This window comes from Thunnus thynnus, chromosome 10 (assembly GCF_963924715.1).
Source record: "Thunnus thynnus chromosome 10, fThuThy2.1, whole genome shotgun sequence".
In the NCBI taxonomy this organism is placed as follows: domain Eukaryota; kingdom Metazoa; phylum Chordata; class Actinopteri; order Scombriformes; family Scombridae; genus Thunnus; species Thunnus thynnus.
In genome coordinates, this window is record NC_089526.1 from 10,477,699 (window position 1) to 10,496,019 (window position 18,321).

General features: G+C 39.4%; 1 protein-coding gene and 1 long non-coding RNA gene across 7 annotated transcripts in view; one reads left to right on the forward strand and one right to left on the reverse strand.

Moving 5' to 3' along the window:
* The window catches only part of LOC137191076 (uncharacterized), a 127,024-nt gene extending 110,338 nt beyond the window's left edge, over positions 1 to 16,686 (reverse strand). For 2 of the 6 annotated variants that reach the window (XR_010930343.1, XR_010930342.1), the window contains exons 1-2: positions 16,400 to 16,686; positions 16,130 to 16,253 (exon numbers count right to left, since the gene is read on the reverse strand). This is a non-coding gene — a long non-coding RNA (uncharacterized lncRNA). The remainder of the gene's footprint in view (positions 1 to 16,129; positions 16,254 to 16,399) is intronic. The other 4 variants (XR_010930344.1, XR_010930341.1, XR_010930345.1 and 1 more) reach the window with 2 other exon arrangements.
* myom3 (myomesin 3) overlaps positions 1 to 18,321 on the forward strand; it is a 60,980-nt gene that overhangs the window by 2,567 nt on the left and 40,092 nt on the right. The window contains exons 2-8 of the mRNA XM_067600883.1: positions 489 to 615; positions 6,554 to 6,658; positions 11,344 to 11,497; positions 12,329 to 12,486; positions 14,078 to 14,164; positions 14,668 to 14,756; positions 18,007 to 18,051. Coding sequence (XP_067456984.1) covers positions 509 to 615; positions 6,554 to 6,658; positions 11,344 to 11,497; positions 12,329 to 12,486; positions 14,078 to 14,164; positions 14,668 to 14,756; positions 18,007 to 18,051 — 745 coding nt within the window. The 5' untranslated portion in view covers positions 489 to 508. The remainder of the gene's footprint in view (positions 1 to 488; positions 616 to 6,553; positions 6,659 to 11,343; positions 11,498 to 12,328; positions 12,487 to 14,077; positions 14,165 to 14,667; positions 14,757 to 18,006; positions 18,052 to 18,321) is intronic.

Genomic DNA, 18,321 nt, shown 5'->3' on the forward strand with positions numbered 1-18,321 from the left:
GCATTTCGAAGCGGGGGAAGTAGCTGTCTTGTCTTGACTCCATCAACGAGTGTCTTGAATATCCATAGCTTTCTCGCTAGTAGCTTAGCTCGCTAACTGGCTACTGGCTGCTACCTCGCTGGTTTGGAACAGTCACACACGATTACGTATTTTCACCCACATAGTTGCTGTATGTGGACTGACAACGCAATTGCATTTACATTTGTGTTCAGTGTGGTCACGATGCATCCCTGACCAGCTCCGGAGGTGGTTTGGCCAATCAAATCACAATTCATCTGTACTTTAATGTGGTCAAGCACTATCCGATTGCAATCTGATCACCCAAAACGCATTTTAATGCAAGGTGTAAAGGGGGCCACAAATAATGTAGTTATTTTCCTGGCTGAGGCTACAGCACCTTTAGTCTCTGACTGACTCCCGCTGACTCTGTATCACCAGCCTCCTACACACCTCTGCATCCTCACTGCCAGTCTCCCCTTCCTCCACAGGTGCCAGTTGGGGGGTTACCATGGAAACCAGGATGGTGATGAAGCGAGAGCAGGAAGAGTCGTCGTCCAAGATGTCTCACAGCATGCAACTGTCCTCCCAGATCAAGAAGAAGACCTTCACCTCCAGGTGCAAACACACTGTGTCCACATACAGTAGGACACAGTAGGATAGCAATGTTGTTTTTGTAAATCCTTTTTTTTTTTATCAGGATGCTGGTATTTTAAGCACCAATCTGTATCACTTTTATAGAGCAACATAAAACCAAAAGTCTGAGCTTTCTATTACAATTTCAATGAAAGGTGTTTTCTGGGAAGGAAAAGACATTAGCTAATTTATTTTTACCACTCCTTTTATTAGTTTAGGAATTTGAACTACAGTACCAGGCTTTTGATCCCACACAAACTCCCCTCATCTTCGGGACAACACCGCGTCTGTATTTCTCATCTAAAAAAGAAGCTATATAAATCAGAGGTTCTACCTGTAATATTACAATACTGAAAAATCTAATGTTCATCTTGATAAGTCATCAAGTCTCATATTGAGCCCTTAACTCTGATTTTAATTAAACCAAGAGACAAAGTCTGGCAATGAGTGGAGATAATTTAGTTCTATTCCAGCTTAGTATCTCTTGTTTCAGGCATTTTTCAGAAATTGCTATCGTGAAATGAGACGAAATGAGGTAAATCAATGCGCTAGTATCATAAAAATGGCACTTCAGGCTACAAAATTCATGAAACAAGTGGATTAATATTTGAAACTGGTTAAAATGTCAAACCTTCGGGCTTCTTTTTTACTTCAAAATTAAGACTCATTTATGGGTTGAATTAGTTAATAAATCTTACTTGATAAATGTCTTTTGCAATAAACGTACACTTTTCCATTGTCAGAAAATAAAATAATTCCTCTACGGCATTTACAGATTCTGCCTTACAGTAAATGTATACTTTTAGGACTTAAGTGCTTTGGTTTGATTAGTATATACTCAATATGCACAAAGCTGTCTTGATTGATCATAACTGATTTCTTTTTGCAGCTGAAGGATGACTAAGGTATTAAGTATTTATTGAAGAGAGACATATGCCAGGCTGGTTATTCTGAGCTCAAGGAGACATTACATTCATTCAAGCACACCCCGTGGGCCACCGGTGGTAGCCGCTAGTACAATGCATTCACATACAATATTCACAAACACATGTCGCTGAGACCCTCTCCACCACAGAGAAGTCTGTCTCTGGTATTAAGGTGCCTCTGGTTGGGCATGAATGGACAAGCCCAGACTCACTACATAGCTCACTCATACACAAACTCTCGCACACTCTCGCACACAATCACAGACAATTTAAAGCTTACACATGCACATAATGGTTCCCACAGCCTCAATTAATCAATATTATATCAATGTTATGTGTTTCCCTACAACAGCTCAGTCTGAGATTGTATTACCGGAGTTCCCCACATGCTCAGCAAACCTTGACCACACACACACACACACACACACACACACACACACACAGGCAGATGAAGCTGTGTATATTTAGATATTTAAAGTTACAACAAGTTATACAAGTTATTTTGGGGCTAGTGGTGTTATTGTAGTTTGGATATTAGCTGAAGAGTCAAATCCAGTAAATGGGAAGCGTTCCAGTTGGCCTCTGGCTTGCCAGACAAACACAAACAGCAGCAAATGCAAAAAAAAAAAAAATTTAAATCATAAGAGCTCTCAAAATTAACTTTGAAACAATTAACTGTCAGATTAAAATGAGCAACAGGCAACCGCAGTAGCTTACTTTTAATATCAGCGTGATACGTGAACTGGCTCCAACGTGTCCTAGAGTGAGCTCTGACTCACTGTGGTTAATTTTTGACCTTGGAAACAGCAGTTGATAAAACAATCTCAAGGTCAAAATTGAAATTTGAACCTCAACTTTTAAGCAAACATGGATGAGAAGCCCATTATAATAGTTTTGAAAATATGGAAAATTGAACACCAAAAGCTAATAAAACAGATCTTGGGGTCAGACTGTTACATCAAAAATATATTCAGTTTTGTTTTCATTCTGGCTTAAAATGTTTCAGTATGTTGGTCTGATTTGCTGCTGTTAAAGACACTGACTTTACATGCTTTAAGATGGGATTCAAGTAAAATATCAGTAATACAACAGTAGTCTACTCCACATGACCACGAGGATATGTGGGTCCCTTTCTACACCTGCACACACTCACTCGCATACAGTAGGCCCATCCAGTGGCACTACAGCAAAAGACAAATACAAAAAACAAAAAAGAAAAAAAATCAGGCACACCAGTGCTCCCAGATGATTCCGGTAAGATCTAATAGGAATCACTCCCGACCTGCCCCTAGCAGTCTCAAGTCAAATTTGCCTTCATTTTCACAGGCCCCCTGCTGCAGTGAGTTATTAAATTAGGCTAACCTATGGGTCTGCAATCTCCTTTGCAGAATAAAGGGAATTGGGCCCATTTTTCTCCTTCGAGATGATGAAAATAAGCAATTTTTACATTGAGCTTAGTTCAGCTGAACTTAGAGGTCATGTCATTCTTTGTTTAAAAAAAGAAGTGAGTGAGAGAGCAGGTGCATTGTAAAATTTATACTCCAAACATCCTCAGTGGAAGCACGCTCAAGTTCAGGGAAAAAAAAACTAAAGACAAGAACAGTTTTGCCTTAAACACAGTTGTGTTTTATAGGACTACTCTTAGTCCATGTTGTTGACATGCAGCGTCTCTCAGCAGTTTTCCTCTTTTTATTTCCTCCTGCTAGTTACACCATGTTACTATTTTGAGGAAGCCTGTTGTTTATGAACGCATAAATGTATGCCCATAACAAGGGTCCGAAATTAACACCCACCAAATGCCAAATTGGGGTAGATTTTCCGTTTGACAAGTAAATCTCGGAAGGCTATCGGCCACACTGGCGGGTAAACGTTTGTACCATAATAGTCATGTAATTAAATATCGGGCTTGATGGCTCGGAGGAACTTAATCATGTTTGTCCCTATATAGTGTAGACACACATATGCGTTTTTTACGCACAGCTAACTTATTTTCACCTCACATTGAACATTCAACAACAATACAAATCTTACCGTTGTTATTCCGTCACGTCTAATTCCGATGTTTGATTTGTCACTCGGAACTATTCGCTAAAGTTGAGCAAAGCTCTATGTTTTGATACTCCGCACTGGTCACGTGCACACATGCTGTTACACACCATCGAAGATAGAGAATGAGTGGTGAGTTACCTCTCGCTCTCTCTCAACCCAAATGACGGAAATCCATCATAGCGATGGAGAACTTTAATCCCTGCAGATGTTTGTTTTTGTTGGCTAACTTCCCAGATTCACCCATAAAATATACAAAAGCGTCTTGCATACAGAGTTGTACATAATGGCAAAATAAACGTCTGGATCAGCAGATGTTGCTCATTTTGGCATTACGAAATCTTTATACCCAAAACAGAATCTTTTCGTACAACCATCTGTATCACATTGATAAATATAAAATATTGGTCTGTACTAACATGCTTTGATAATGCATGTTTATTGGGTTATTTTAAGGACATTTTGCTCTGGCCTATTATCTCAATGAAATGTACTGAAACAAATGTGTGTGTGACACAAAAAGGCAATTTATTATTTTGGCTGGTAAAAAATATGCTTGGCCGGTGGATTTTTTCATCTACCGCTCCCCTTGGCAGGTGAGTCAAAAAGTTAAATTTGGACACTGCCCTTCACTCTCCTGCACAGAGTACAAGTATCATCTCTTTTTAAAATGTTTGTTTGCTTGTGTAGGTGCACATGTGTGTGTATGTTCCTGTCCTCTACTTGAGTGATACTACCCTGCCGCAGGCTCTGCACTACATTATTCAATGGCCTGAGCCTCACAGCACACACTCAAAGGGAACCTAAACAAAGCAGAAGAAAAAAAGCATAAGACAGGAAAAGGAGAAGTTGTTCTCTGAGCGCCGTGAAATGGGGAAATTTCCCAGCTTACAAACAAAAGAAAACGAGAAGTCATGTACATTTGCATTGCCATTTGTAAGATGGCTTGTTAAAAGTAATGCCTGAGGCTAGTTGTGAGCAACGGTAATTGGGGGTTGTGCAATACGCACCTGAGTAAATATACAGTTCTGGCACACAAACTTTGGGATTTTTTATTTTGTGTTGTACTGTAATGTACCTCACTTCCAAACCAGACAAAAGCATCCTGTAAATATAGAACTAATAAACACATGAAAAATAAAAAAAAGCATCCAATCTTAAAATATCCTGTCACTGTGGTTGTAATTACTCTTGTTAAAAGTACACCAGTCATCTGTGGATAAAAGGAGAGCAAAAATTAATTCTTCTCCAGTTACAAAAATGCCTTTCAACTTCATTGCCTCGAGTGACCTTGTCGCTAAAAACAACAAATGCCCCTCTCCTGTTTATAGGGGTGCACATCAAAAAGGTCAGCTCAGTTTATTGTCGGTGCTTTAAATGGAGAGCTCATGCTTTAGTGTGGGCTTAAATGTGTGTGCCCTTTGTCTGTTGGTGTGTATATGTGTGCGTCTGCTTGGCTATGTGCCCATGATGAAGAGAGAAGTCCCTGTTTTTGATTTGCCGTACGTATCCATGTTTGGTTCATCATGTTCAGTCTGTGTTCCAGCTCATCAACCATTACACAAACAGTTCTACCGTCAGCTGACACAAATACAATGTGGGTTTAAACTGAACGTTGCAGATGATTGCATACTATGATGGCACAACAACTGAAATTGCCATTGTACTATGACCAACCTCTTGGCTCAAACCCAAAACCTTTGGCTCATACACACAACATAGTCACCACTTGCCCGTGCTCACATCGGTGGCCCCTGTTCCTCCTGATTATATAAGCTCCCTATAGACAATAGTATGTGTGTTTGTACACCAGTGGGGAAAGGGGAACAGTGATTGCGGGAAAGCAGCTGATGATGGTCATCGGATTTATCGCACCTGAGAGAAAACAGGTCATCAGCTGCACTGCTTGGATAGCTGGATTAGGCTTTGCACCCCAAACATAGGAGGCAACTAGTAGGTAAATCAGATAAAACACTGGGCTAAAATCCAGAAAAGCGTGTTAAAAACACTGTAGCATGAATTCCTGATAGAAAACAAACTGAAGAGACTGCAGACAGTTTATGCCCAACAGCTGTGTAACACAATAAAGCCCCCGAACTATAGCCAGCATTGACAGCACTGCAATTATAACTGATATCTTCTTCAGGGAAGATGATTGAAATTACAATGTGTTCACAAAAGAATACAGTATTTTGCATATCCTGTTTGAATGAGCTACACTGAATCTGCAAATTACATTGTAATATTTCAGCAAACACTTGTGTGTGTGTGTGTGTGTTTATACTGAGCAGTGACAAATCTGCTGTAAGCCACAAAATGAACCATGCTTGGTGGCTTACCCCCGAGCAGTGCAGACTGACAGGAGTGTATTAGTGCGACAAACATTATTGACATCATATTTCACAGAAGGCCTGCCTTTTGTGGATTCAAACTTGCAGTTTATGTTGTTTTCTTTGATTATGGCTTGTCATTGTTTACCTTGCTCGTTCTTCACAATAAGAAAAGGAGACAAAAAAAATATCCATTTAAGCTGTTTTCTGTCTGGAGCAAGTTTTAAACTGAATCCCTGGAGTGCTTGAATAAATGAAACCTCATGCATTTTGTGTTTGCCTACATTACTGAAGCCCCCTCTGATGTATGGCCTCCTCTGCTGTTCACACAGAGAATAAGAGAGCCACTGCTGCTTTCTAGTGGCAGAGGGGAAAAATGGTCTGATTAACTTGAGATTGGATAATGTGCCATAAAACCATGACAGAATGAATAAGCATGCTAATATGAACACTAAATCCCTCCATCAATAGAATAAATAACTGTGAAGGATGACAAGGGAAAATATCCATTTTTTAATCTTTCACCTGTGTCATTTGATGATATGCAAGATATCTTGTGCTAATCAGGCACAATTTTGCTTGTTTTCTTTCTCCCCCGACGTTCTTTCGATGCAACAGTGATGAGGAAGCCTCGTACTCTGATTTCTATCCCATCATCCCCGCTGACCTGATGTCCGTCAAGGAGATACTGAACATGGACAGCATCCCCCGTCACAGGACATGGTGAGATACAAGATACAGCAAAGTAAATTACATATGTGTTTTTGTTGATAATCAGCAAGACTCACTCAGGAGTGGGCAATAGGGATAAAATTATGATATTAATATTTTAACAACTTTTTGTTGTTGGATAAAATAACCAGACAGTCCTGCCCTGTGACTTATAACATCAGCAATGGCCTCATACACACAGAGATATTAAAGAAATACCTTTAAAAAAAAAAGCATGACAAAATATGGAAAAATCTCTCTTGCAGTTGACAAATGTATATTGCCTCACAGTATATATCATCATATATTGCACAACCCTGGCCAGACTGATACACTGGTAACTCCCAAAAATGTGGCTCATACTCTTGTCCATAATAGGCAACACATTTGCATTCTTCAGAGCCACTTTAAATCATAATAGAAAACTGGTGCAATCAAATAAATACAGCACATGTGCTGTATCTCCAAGCTGGCAACTTAACTAATGCAACAGCACTAATTTAGATTATTAGACATTTTTCAAAACTTTTAATAGCTGAGATTCAACAACAACAAATCAATGACAGTGTGGGGCAAATTTAAATCTCCATCTGCAGCTCTCAGCTAAGGCACATTATTTTTATTCCTCATTTTGAGTCTTTTGTGGATACAAAAGGGCAACAACTGTGGCTAAGCCTCTTCTTCTCATGCTATTAGCTAGCCTTCACTTCTCTCTCGAGGACTTCCTTCCTGGATGATCTGTGCTTGTCATAAAATTCTGCCTCTCCATCAGTAGTCACCACATCCTCTCTCTCTCTCTACATTTTATTGAGAAAGAGGAGTGGGTCAAGTTTCACTGTAGCTTTGCCCTGCATGATACTACAGCACAAGAGCTGTATTTTTTCAGCTTTCCTTTTATGCCAACAGAGAGTCTCAATAAACAACAGAAATCAGGGTTCTTTCTTAACTCTCATCTGTCTGTAAAAGGCCAGCTGGGGACTTGTCCCATCATCTGCCATCTCACTGATGTCACGAAGCCAATAAGCCTTAACCATTCGACTGAGTCATACAGCAGAACCTTGTTCATTTGTACTGATGGAGAGGAGGAAGGATCCTCTCATTCTATCAGAAGACAATTGTAAAGACAATCAGTCCTACATAAAGCAGGACTCTAAAAGCTATTGACAAACTATTATTCAAATGGAAAAGAACATAACTTATACAGTCTGTTATTACCCACTATTCTAACAAGTCAACCAAAAAATTCACTGGATAATAGAAAAAAATCACCATGTGGCTGGTGACTGGACTTAATTACTCACTAGCACAGAAAGTCTTTAACTTATTAGTGAATCAGAGTCTGAGATTATTTTTGTTAATGACATGTGTGAGTCACTTTTTACTTTTTAAGTGTCTTATGATCATGTAGCAAAGACAGGATTACTGCTCAGCTGTCATGGAGAGGACGTCATATATCTAAAAATAATTCCCAGAATAAAGAGGTTTAGGTCACCAAGAACAGGAAGCCAGTGGATTGTTGCTTCTCGTCAGATGAACTGCTTCACCAAAATCCCTCTTCTACTGTAGGGACACCATGTCCTGTCTGTGTCTAGGATACAATAGTACTTGCCTTTCACATTTGGGAGCTTAGCGCAAACTCTTTCCTGTTTTCCAACCCATCCATAACCTAATTAGACTTTTTGTGTCAAAAACACAAAAATTTGATATCTCACTGATAGCCTACATTTTCTTCTTTAAGCCATGAAAGGTTTGCTGGAAAGTGGCTGACAACAGTAAACAGACGGAAGGACAAAGGTCACACAATGAGTATCGAAGGAGAAGATGAGTAATACTAGAAGATAGAGTTGCCAAGGGAAAGTGAAGAGGGAGTGTGTGTGTGTGTGTGTGTGTGTGTGTGTGTGTGTGTGTGGTGGTGGTGGGGGGGGGGGGGGGGGGGGGGGTCATTGAGGGTGAAATCACACCCTCTCGAAAGACAAAACACATCTGACAGTAATGAGCCTCAGCTGCAGCACTGTGCCCCTGCCAACTTGGCATCTAATTAGTTGCCCTCTCCCATGCCACCACCAAAACCCTCCATCTCATCAACGAGTGTCTATCCTATTTGCTAACGTGCTTAACTCTAATTCATCGGACTTGTATCACCATCAGATTTTTTGCACCTGTTAAATCCTTCTACCTCTTGAATTAGCAAGGTCGACTCCTTCTGAAGCGCAGTTTCTCCACCGAAACTCAGTTCTTCATAAGTCTTATCCCCCTCAGAAGTACCTAGACGAATATGGTGTGGACAGATATTTTAGGACGGAGGCTGGAAACCTAGTAATGAAGAAGATGAAGATGACTGACTCATCGCAGGATAAGAGAGGAAGGAAGCAAGGATGAAGATAAAGGCTCTTGAGGATTGGCGCATTATTTCTGGAAGGCCTTGAGTGTGGCACGATGGGAGAGCATGACATTTGTTTTGATTTGTGTGAAAATGAATGCATTTTGTGTGGTGGCAAGTGTGGCTGCAATTGCACATTACTATATGATTCACATAATGGTTTCTCTACCATCTTTTCCCTGTGGTTAGGTGTCACTTGTAAATTATGCCGCTGACTCATGCATGCCTGGTTTGTCTTGGCAGGAGGGGTTTGCTGTTCCTCGCACCACTAAGCAAAATTAAATTTTCCATTTGGAGCGATAATTAAGCCATAAACCCTCTGATTCCTACTGACTTGATGTTTTCCAGTGATTCATTCCCTAAAGGCTTAAAATCTCGGAGCACACAGAGATAAAAACACTGACAGGCACACACTTTACTAAACAGGCAGAAAAAGTCAAAACTGTGTTTCTGGGCGTCTGTATGTGTGAGGAGTGTGAGTGTGTGCATGGGTACGCACATGTCTGCATAGGCATCTATGCATACCCATATTTATTTGCATGTTTATTCATGCTGTTTGTGCATTTCACGAATTATTGCAAGTATTTGCAAGGCCATTCATGCTCTAGTGGCCATCAAAGCTTGGGGAAGTCTTTGTGAATATTTAAGATTCTGTCTCTCTGTTTGTTGTGGCAATGTGTGTGTGAATTATATGTTCAATTAATTAAGCCCTGGGGACTGCCAATCAAAAGATGGTTCAGGGTACACACCCCTCTGGTGATGAGAGAGAGGAGTATTAAAACGCTGCATTTAAAAGGGTGGCAAAATTCATGCTTACGCATGTTGGGAGTGTGAATGCTTCCTTGCATATGGATGAACTATATGTACACAAGAGAATGTGCGATGCCACGCGCATATGGATATATTCATAGCTATACTTCATTGTACTCGTGTATTTATCATAGACAACCAGAGGTCTTCATGGACATGTGTAAGGGATGTCTTGTCAAGAGGCTGCGATATGTAGCACAAAAAGCTAGCGAAGCACTGTAAATGGAACCGCATTCCCTCGTATGCCTGGCGTCTGCCAAATTACTCTCCGAAGACTGAAAACGTGATCACTGTTATTAATTTTTGGAGCCGTTTCTAAACAAAATAATGTGCTCACACTCTACGTGGTGAAGGAACGTGTCACCCAGTGCAACAGTGAGGCTCGCTGATGTGTTTTAAATAGTTTTTGGACAACAACGGAGGTCTATGGCACAGAGGAATAAAATATATCAGGCTTTGGATACACACACAATGCTTGTAAGTAGGATAAATTCATTGTTCTGTTGGTTTTGCACATGAGATTCATTAACAATACAAAAAATATGGACAATTGTGAGCCATATCCTTTACGAACCACTATACAGTGAGGGCACCAATCAACAACCCTCAAGTCCCCAACTATGACAGCCGCCCTACTTACTATCCCCGTTCTCTGCCCAAACAAACAGAGATAAAATTTGTGTCTTCTGAGTGAATAGAATATCACAACTGCCAGCCTTCTCCATGACAACCAACTTGATCAAAAGGAAAGATAAGGATGTCACACAGTCGGCAACACAGCAACGCTTTGAACTGTCCACACCTGAATAGGCACACACCATCATGTGAGAGATTTTAGAGTACCAGCACCGCAGAGTGATGTGAATCATCTGTGGCAGTGAGGCTTGATATACTCAAAAAAGACCAACTTTTCAAAACCTTTGAAACGCGTGTGAGAATGGTGCTCATGTGAAATGACACGCAGGTATAAATGGAGCAGCGAACCACAGACGTCATCACTGAGTATTTTAAACGACAAACTGTCAAAATATCATGAAACTAGCATTTGTCTGTAAATGGACTGGGACAGTTTAAATGCTGTCTTTTTATTTCTCTCAGAGGTCTCGAGTCATACCATGTTCAAAACATTCTCTGAATTGCTGTCTCTATTTTTGTCTCAGATGGAGGTCTGGGTTGTTTTAAGAGCCTAATCACACATTTCAATAGAGACAAATTACTTGCTGTCTGATTCTGATTGAAAATATTTTGTGCAGCTGAAAATAAACACTTCAAATGTGCAAATTAACATACTTACAATTTTAAGTATGTAAATATTGTATATGAATTGGTAATTTGAATGTTGCTGCTTTGCTGTCAAGTTATGTCTTCACTAATCTTTGTGTTCTGTATCCATCACCCTTACTGGTGAAAACAAATAAATAATTACATGAATAAAATAAAAAATAGCAGTCCTTAATTACTAATTATTATCATAATATTGATTAATACTTGTGCTGTGCTCCTCCAGGGAAATCCTGAAGGAAACTATGGATGCTGATGAAGAGTATTACAGAGACAAGTGGACCATGTTTGGGAACGAGGTTGAGACGGTGGAGATAGACGTGATCAGGAACCAGCACGAGTTACGAACTCGCGTTGATAAAATGGCCCTTCGCAGACAGGTAGAAGTCAAGTTTTGGTCTCATGTGACCTATGATACTGCCTCATATTCAGCTTTATGCATACAACAGTACTTATATTCTCAATCACATTCATAAATCTTCTCAACCATGCACCATTAAGGTCCAAGAGCTGTCAGGTTTCAGTACATATTCAGCCAAAGGGAAGAGGGGGCTGATGGTTTGCTTTTGTTATCGAGGTTGTTATCGAGGTTTGCTTTTGTTATCATATGTGAGCTGGCTTAATTCCACCCTGTTTGGTAAATTGAACTATTTAAACTACCAAGTAGAGCTGTAACAATTAGTCGATTAATCAATAAGTGGATCAACAGAAAATCAATCAATAACCATTTTGATATTCGATTCATCAATTCCATTATTTAGCAAGTTTAATTCAAACTAGAATCTGCCAGGTTTGTTATTTTATCTCACATTTGCCTTCTTTACTCATGTGTATTGAATCCATTTCTTGGAGATTGGCTTCAGAGTGTAAAAACCACTGTGAAGAAAAGGTCAAATTAGTTACCTTTTACAAATCAGAGATATAAATTTCAATTACTGTGTTTTGTGGTTGGTAATTAACTGTATCTCAAGTTTGATTTTCATTCTTGTGTGTCCTTAGTTTATTTGTTTCTCATATTCTGTTAGAAAGTACTAAGATAGTGTAAGAATTTTTGTTTAATTTGAGAAGGAATTTCTGATTCTTACATATTGAACCTTTAATAGATATATTGCATATATTTGTCAGCACATTGCTTTCATCTCATCTGCACTATTCATTTATTCAGCTTTTTTTTTTTTAATATGCTTTGTTTTGATCAATCTTTGCTTCAGGCAGAAAAGAAGGCATCTGTGTACATGAATTACCTGGAGCGTCTGAGTCAGAAGGCCCCAGACTTTCCAATCCCTCTAAGGGCTCACACTGTCTGGGAGGGCATGACGGTGAAACTCTCCTGCACCGTCCAGGGCTGCCCACCCCCAAAGGTCACATGGTAAGAACTTCTGTCTCAGCAGCACTCCGTTCATTTGGCCTCCATTGGCCTACTGAGATTAATTTTCTGGCCGTTCCTATTAAGTCTATTGCTCAGGTCATACAGCAGACTGGTGTCACTTTAATTTGGTCTCTCACTTGGTTGGATTGGTTTAGAGCTGAAAAAATCTGAAAGAAGTCTGATGGCCTAAAGTTAATACTTTCAGGGAACAACTACACAAGTTGTATAATGATGTGTACTCCTGATACAATTGTAACATTGTATTCGAGCTGAAATTGAATGGAGGGAATGCATGGATGGATAATCATTTGTCATTTACTAAGCCAAAATAGCAAATGCTCTCTTGTTCCAGCTTCTTGATTGCGATGATTTGCTGCTTTTCTCTGACAACAAACTGAATTATCTTTGGGTTTTGGACTGTTAGACAAAACAAACTATCAAGGTCACCTTTGGCTATGGGAAATTGTGATGGACATCATTTCGCTATTTTATATGTAGACAAAAAAAGATGAACAATTTTATAGATAATGAAAATACTCCTTAGTTGCAGCCCTACATTGCATCATTAATTTATCCCCATCATTCATACTCATTCATTATACTGGGAAATACTGCTGAATTTGTCATGCAATCAGTAAAAGCATAGAAGTGTGAGTGGTAAGGAGGTAGGTTAGGTTATACGATTGTACATGAATATAAAGACAGACTTCAAGGACCAGTGTAAGATTTAGTGGCATCTAGCGGAACAGACTTGGCAGAAATGGAATATAATATTCATAAGTATGTTTCACTTTTAGTATATCCCATGAAAATAAGAATAGTTGTGTTTCGTTACTTTAGAATGAGCCCTTTATATCTACATAGCGAGCGGGGCCCCTTTGACGGAGGCCGCCATGTTGCACCGCCATGTTTCTACAGTAGCCCAGAACAGACAAACACTGACTCTAGAGAGGGCCTTTTGCGTTTTTGGGAGTTTTGCAGCCACTGTAGGTTCTCCTACACGCTTGGAAGGGGAGGGTGAGGGGAGGTGTATTAATTTGATTGCAGTCTGCAACCTCACTGCTAGATGCCACTAAATCTTACACACTGGTCCTTTAAAGTTGAGTCACTTGCATAAAAACAAGAGTCATGACACTACAGTTCTGAACCCTCAGTTGAATATTGCCCTCTGCATCAATATGAAATCACCTGTGTTAATTCAGGCAACGTGCCAAACTGTCGTCCTTGATTCTTTCGCTCCCGAGAGAGTAGCTGATGAAAAGACATTGTGTGTTCAGTATTCATGAACCTAAGCTGAGATCCAGATCCACCTGCGGCTTGTGGGTTTCTCCATCCCATATGGTAGCCATCAAGCCCAATGAACTGCAAAAGTCTGCCCTCAACAATGCCCAGCACAAGACAGAATGAAAGATCAAAGGCCCCCTCTTGCATTCATGTATTCAGCCAAACTAACATTTGATTAGTGAAAGATGTGCATAGGTAATCAGTGGGCAGGAGCATTGAACAGTGCAGCCTGATGTTCACTTCTGCTTTGATATTAAAAAACAAAACTCTGAACACACTCAGATCTATTCTTAACTTTTTACATCAGGTATAAAGACGGTGTGCCACTGAGAACGTCCAACTGGAATTACAGTCTTCAACAAAGATTTGGTCTTAACTCACTGGAGATCAGAAGGTGGGTCACTAGCTCAAATCCCTAATTAAGGCTGAAAATCTTTGTGCAAAAATCATATGAATATGACACAGGTATGTGTAAGATAATGCATGTGTGGGTAGCACAACTTTGTCATTGATAAATTGAGAGTTAGATTAGAAATTTAAGAAACTTGTGGGACAGGTTAGGAAACTGTAGTGTTACGTAATGAAATGTGGCTGTCAAACAGGGAGAAACAAATGTTGGTGCTGTTCTTTAATTCTGTGCCATTAGCGAAATTCAAAGAAAAGATTGAGAGTCAATTAAGTTGAGTGGCCTGATAGTAAGGCATTACATCTCTTTCTTTCTTTATGCTGCATTTTGGGGATAATTTAAAAGCCAAAACAACATAGTCAAGCATACTATTGCTAGAAAAATATGCAGTGAAGAGAACTGCTTTGTAACACTAGACACCGTTTTATTTGAGCTCCATCTTTAACAGCTTACAACCTTTGCAGCTAAATAACATCCTGATTCCTGCCTAGGTGCTCTCCTGAAGATGCTGGCGAGTATAAAGTGATAGCCAAGAGTCCTCTGGGTGAAGCTATAACATTTGGAACGCTAGTGGTGAACTGTGAGTAGTTTCCTGTTTCATATCAGCTACAACTTGCTGGAAAAAAACACTATGGATACTATCAGGACTGAAATGTTCAAGTTCAGTTTAAGGTTTTAGACTGGTAATGGTACACTGAGACACTACAGTAGGGTGAAGTATGAGACATCTCCTGAGCAGCTGTAAGAATAAAAACCATTGAACTAGTCCACACAACGTTTAAAATCACAGGATTTCCACTATACTATATGTAGGCTATTCAAACCTTGTCCACATGCTTTTGCCGTCCTCAAACACAATCACTGATCAGCAGCAAGAGCCATATTTGTCACAGCTGGTACATTGAAACTTCACACACACTCCTGAAAGGTTTATACATTGATGACACCAGCCCTTGTGGCTTTGTTGTATAAACATGAAAAATGCTCAAGACAGTAGTGTATATTAGTGTTATTGTAAACAGTTCTTATTCATATGATGAATTGAAATCTACAGAACGGCAAATGATGCAAAATCACATTGAAAAGCAATTATTAGGAATGAACTGTAAAAAGAAACTCGGTGTTCCTGTTAACAGTGTAGCTTTTAAAATAGGTATCAGTCATATGATAAAAAGCCTTCAGCAGCCTCAATAAGTTGTGATGGTGCACTTAGGATTTTATAGTCAAAAGGGACTGAATCATATAGAACAATAATATCTAATTCTAATATCTAGAAATATCAATTGAATAACAAATCTGTTTTCTTAGTTTGTATACAAACATTTCTGAGAAATAAAGACTGTCTTGAAATTATCAAAACAATATTATGGTAAGGTACTGTTTGATATTTCACTTAGTTAATTCCATGTTAAATGTCACTTTGTCACTTGTGTAATGTTAAAATAACATTAAACATAAAAATAACTTGGTGAAAGGATAAAACACACGTAAAAGAATTACTGAACAACCAACTAGGTTTACATACAGGTTTCAAGTCTATTGAGCATTTATTAATTACCCAGACAGCTTCACAATCAAAAGCACTGTACCAATACCTAATACCAAACCAGAAAGTAAACACCACTGACAGCAGCGATGTTATATTATCATTATTATCTGATGTTTTTTATGATTGTAACTGTTTATATGAATTCCTTGTTTATGAAGTAATTGTGTTGTTTCTTGTCTGTTAATTGTGTTCTTGTGTTATGAATGTTTCTTGTTCTCAGGTCTCTCTTGGAAATCTTAATCTCAGTGAGCCTGACTGATTAAATAAAGATTAAATCAAATAAAAATTAAAAGACAAATGTTCACAAAACACACAAAAGCAAACAGATGCAGACGGGCGCAATGTAGAGATACAGCAACAGCAGCAAAGTGGTAGAGAATTAAAACAAGAAAAGCCTTACTCACCATTAGCTGAAGGCGACCGGTGTTAGTATTAAACCGCCTCACGATAATATCCTTCAGTCCCTCTTGAAGACCAGCAACAAACGTTAGACCATCTGTGGTGAAACATGGTTCCTGGATGTTTTATCTGTGATAAAAGGCAACGTTTTATTCCAGTCAGTCTGTCCTTTATACCATAACAAGTGAGCACTTTAAACTTTTGTACATTGTGACATTATACATCAAAGCAGAAGTAACATGTGGGTGTGGAAGACGGTGGTCGACGGGCTATACCTGTCCAATATTAGCTAGTTAACGTTAGCCGCTGAAGTGTTAGCTTTTGTGGGCATCAGCTCGGTTGATTTTCCTCACTTCTTGTACTCGCCTTGACCCAAATACTGTAGTTTCCTCAGGTGCTTCAACGCCTGACCTCCCCACTGCTAGTCTCGAGAAGAAGTTAAGCTAAAACAATTGACAAAACTAACTTAACTTGAATTAAACTAACTACGTGCTTAGCAAGTGAAGTAGCGTTAGTAGTATCCAGATGACCAAATAGTCCCGCCCCCTACATCGGCAGTTGGTTTCGCTGTTGCTAGGCAACTGACAGTTTAACGGACTTGCTCCCGCTTGCTCCCTTCTCAAGAGTGGCTAACGATTTTGTGTTTTTGGAAAGAATTGAAATAAAATAATAAAGAAGCGCAATGACAAAAATAGAAGTGCAAAAAGTTAATTCATTTTCTAATAACTACAATGACCCTCATGTATTTAGCTTCTCAAACCTGAAATATTGGTCTTAAAATTGGATTTTGATGGAGAAAATAAAGCCTGGCTACACAGATAGGATTGTCCTCTGTACGTGACCCACATGTACATGGCACAGACAAAAGTGATCTTTCTGACATAACTATTTGATCTTATTATTAATTACAATAAATTTCACACGCATGGGAAGAATTAAATAAAATGTAAAATTTATAAAGAGAAAAGGGTAAAATCCTCCCCTGCTCTACCAAAAAAGTCACACTATCAGGAATAAGGCAAAATAGTACATAACCCTTACCCTGAACCAATTCTTTGATAAACAATTTGGTTAGGATCCTTTAGATTTGATTGTGGGGTTTTTTTTTTAAAAAAGTGAATGTATCTTAATCAGATTTTCACATTCTCACATAATAAAATCAGCATTGGCTTCAAAAATCCAGTATCAGTCAGACTCTAAAATGAACATTTCCATTTTTCACTTTATTGTGCTGACACTGCCTTGGCCACATACATATCTATCCATCTTAATGCCCCCCGATCTTGTCAATGCTCAAGTCAAATTTATTTTCTTTTCATAAGAAAGCCCAGAGGGAATGACTTCTAGTTTGGATGCTATTTCCTCTCTTTCACCCATCAGACTAAAACGATCAGAAAAACAGATCTCATTGCAGCACTCATGCATAATGAATTAAAATGAGACAGTGGGTGTGGTGGTGACTAATAGTCAAACATCTGCAGCGAGCATCATGACCTTACAGACTTCTTTTCTCTTTTGCACCTTTAAATGACACATCCTTTGTTGAAATGGCTTGGTGCCTGTCAGTAAGGTTCCTTAACTTTTTATATCAATTAATGGTCAGGGCCTTAATGAGACACTTCAAGGCTTCTCTCCTTGTCATCTATATTTCACAGGCTTTCTTCTGTAGTTAAAATTGGCTAAAGGGAATATTAGATGTGACTTGCATAAATGTGGTATTGCCAGGTTTGATTTGTCTGCTGTTTCTCTCTATCTCTTTCTCTTTCAGTTTCACAATATCATGCTTTGTTTCTGTCTCCATCACCAATCTGACCCTCCCTCCCTTCTTTTATCCAATCGGTCCTGCTCTGCTGCTCTGTTGCACTGCCGCCCTGCGATTCAGCATATCAAGGAGCCGTGGCTGGTTCAGAGCATTCACAGACCCCCGGTAAGTTTCACACCAGGGCCTAATGAAAAGTGTCCCCTTTCATTTTCTCTGCCACCCTTTGAAGTTCCTCTCTCCACCAGTAAACGAGGGAGGGCTTGATGGCTTTGAAGACGGTGACACAACACTCTGCGCTGCTGTGGATGCTGCACCTCATAAAGAAAGATATGGACGGATGGCTTGAAAGCGAACAGTGTGTCTACGTTTGTTTGTTTGTTATGGTAGTTTGTGTTTCTGTGTGGGTGTCCGTGTCCATTGATGTACGGGTGTAAG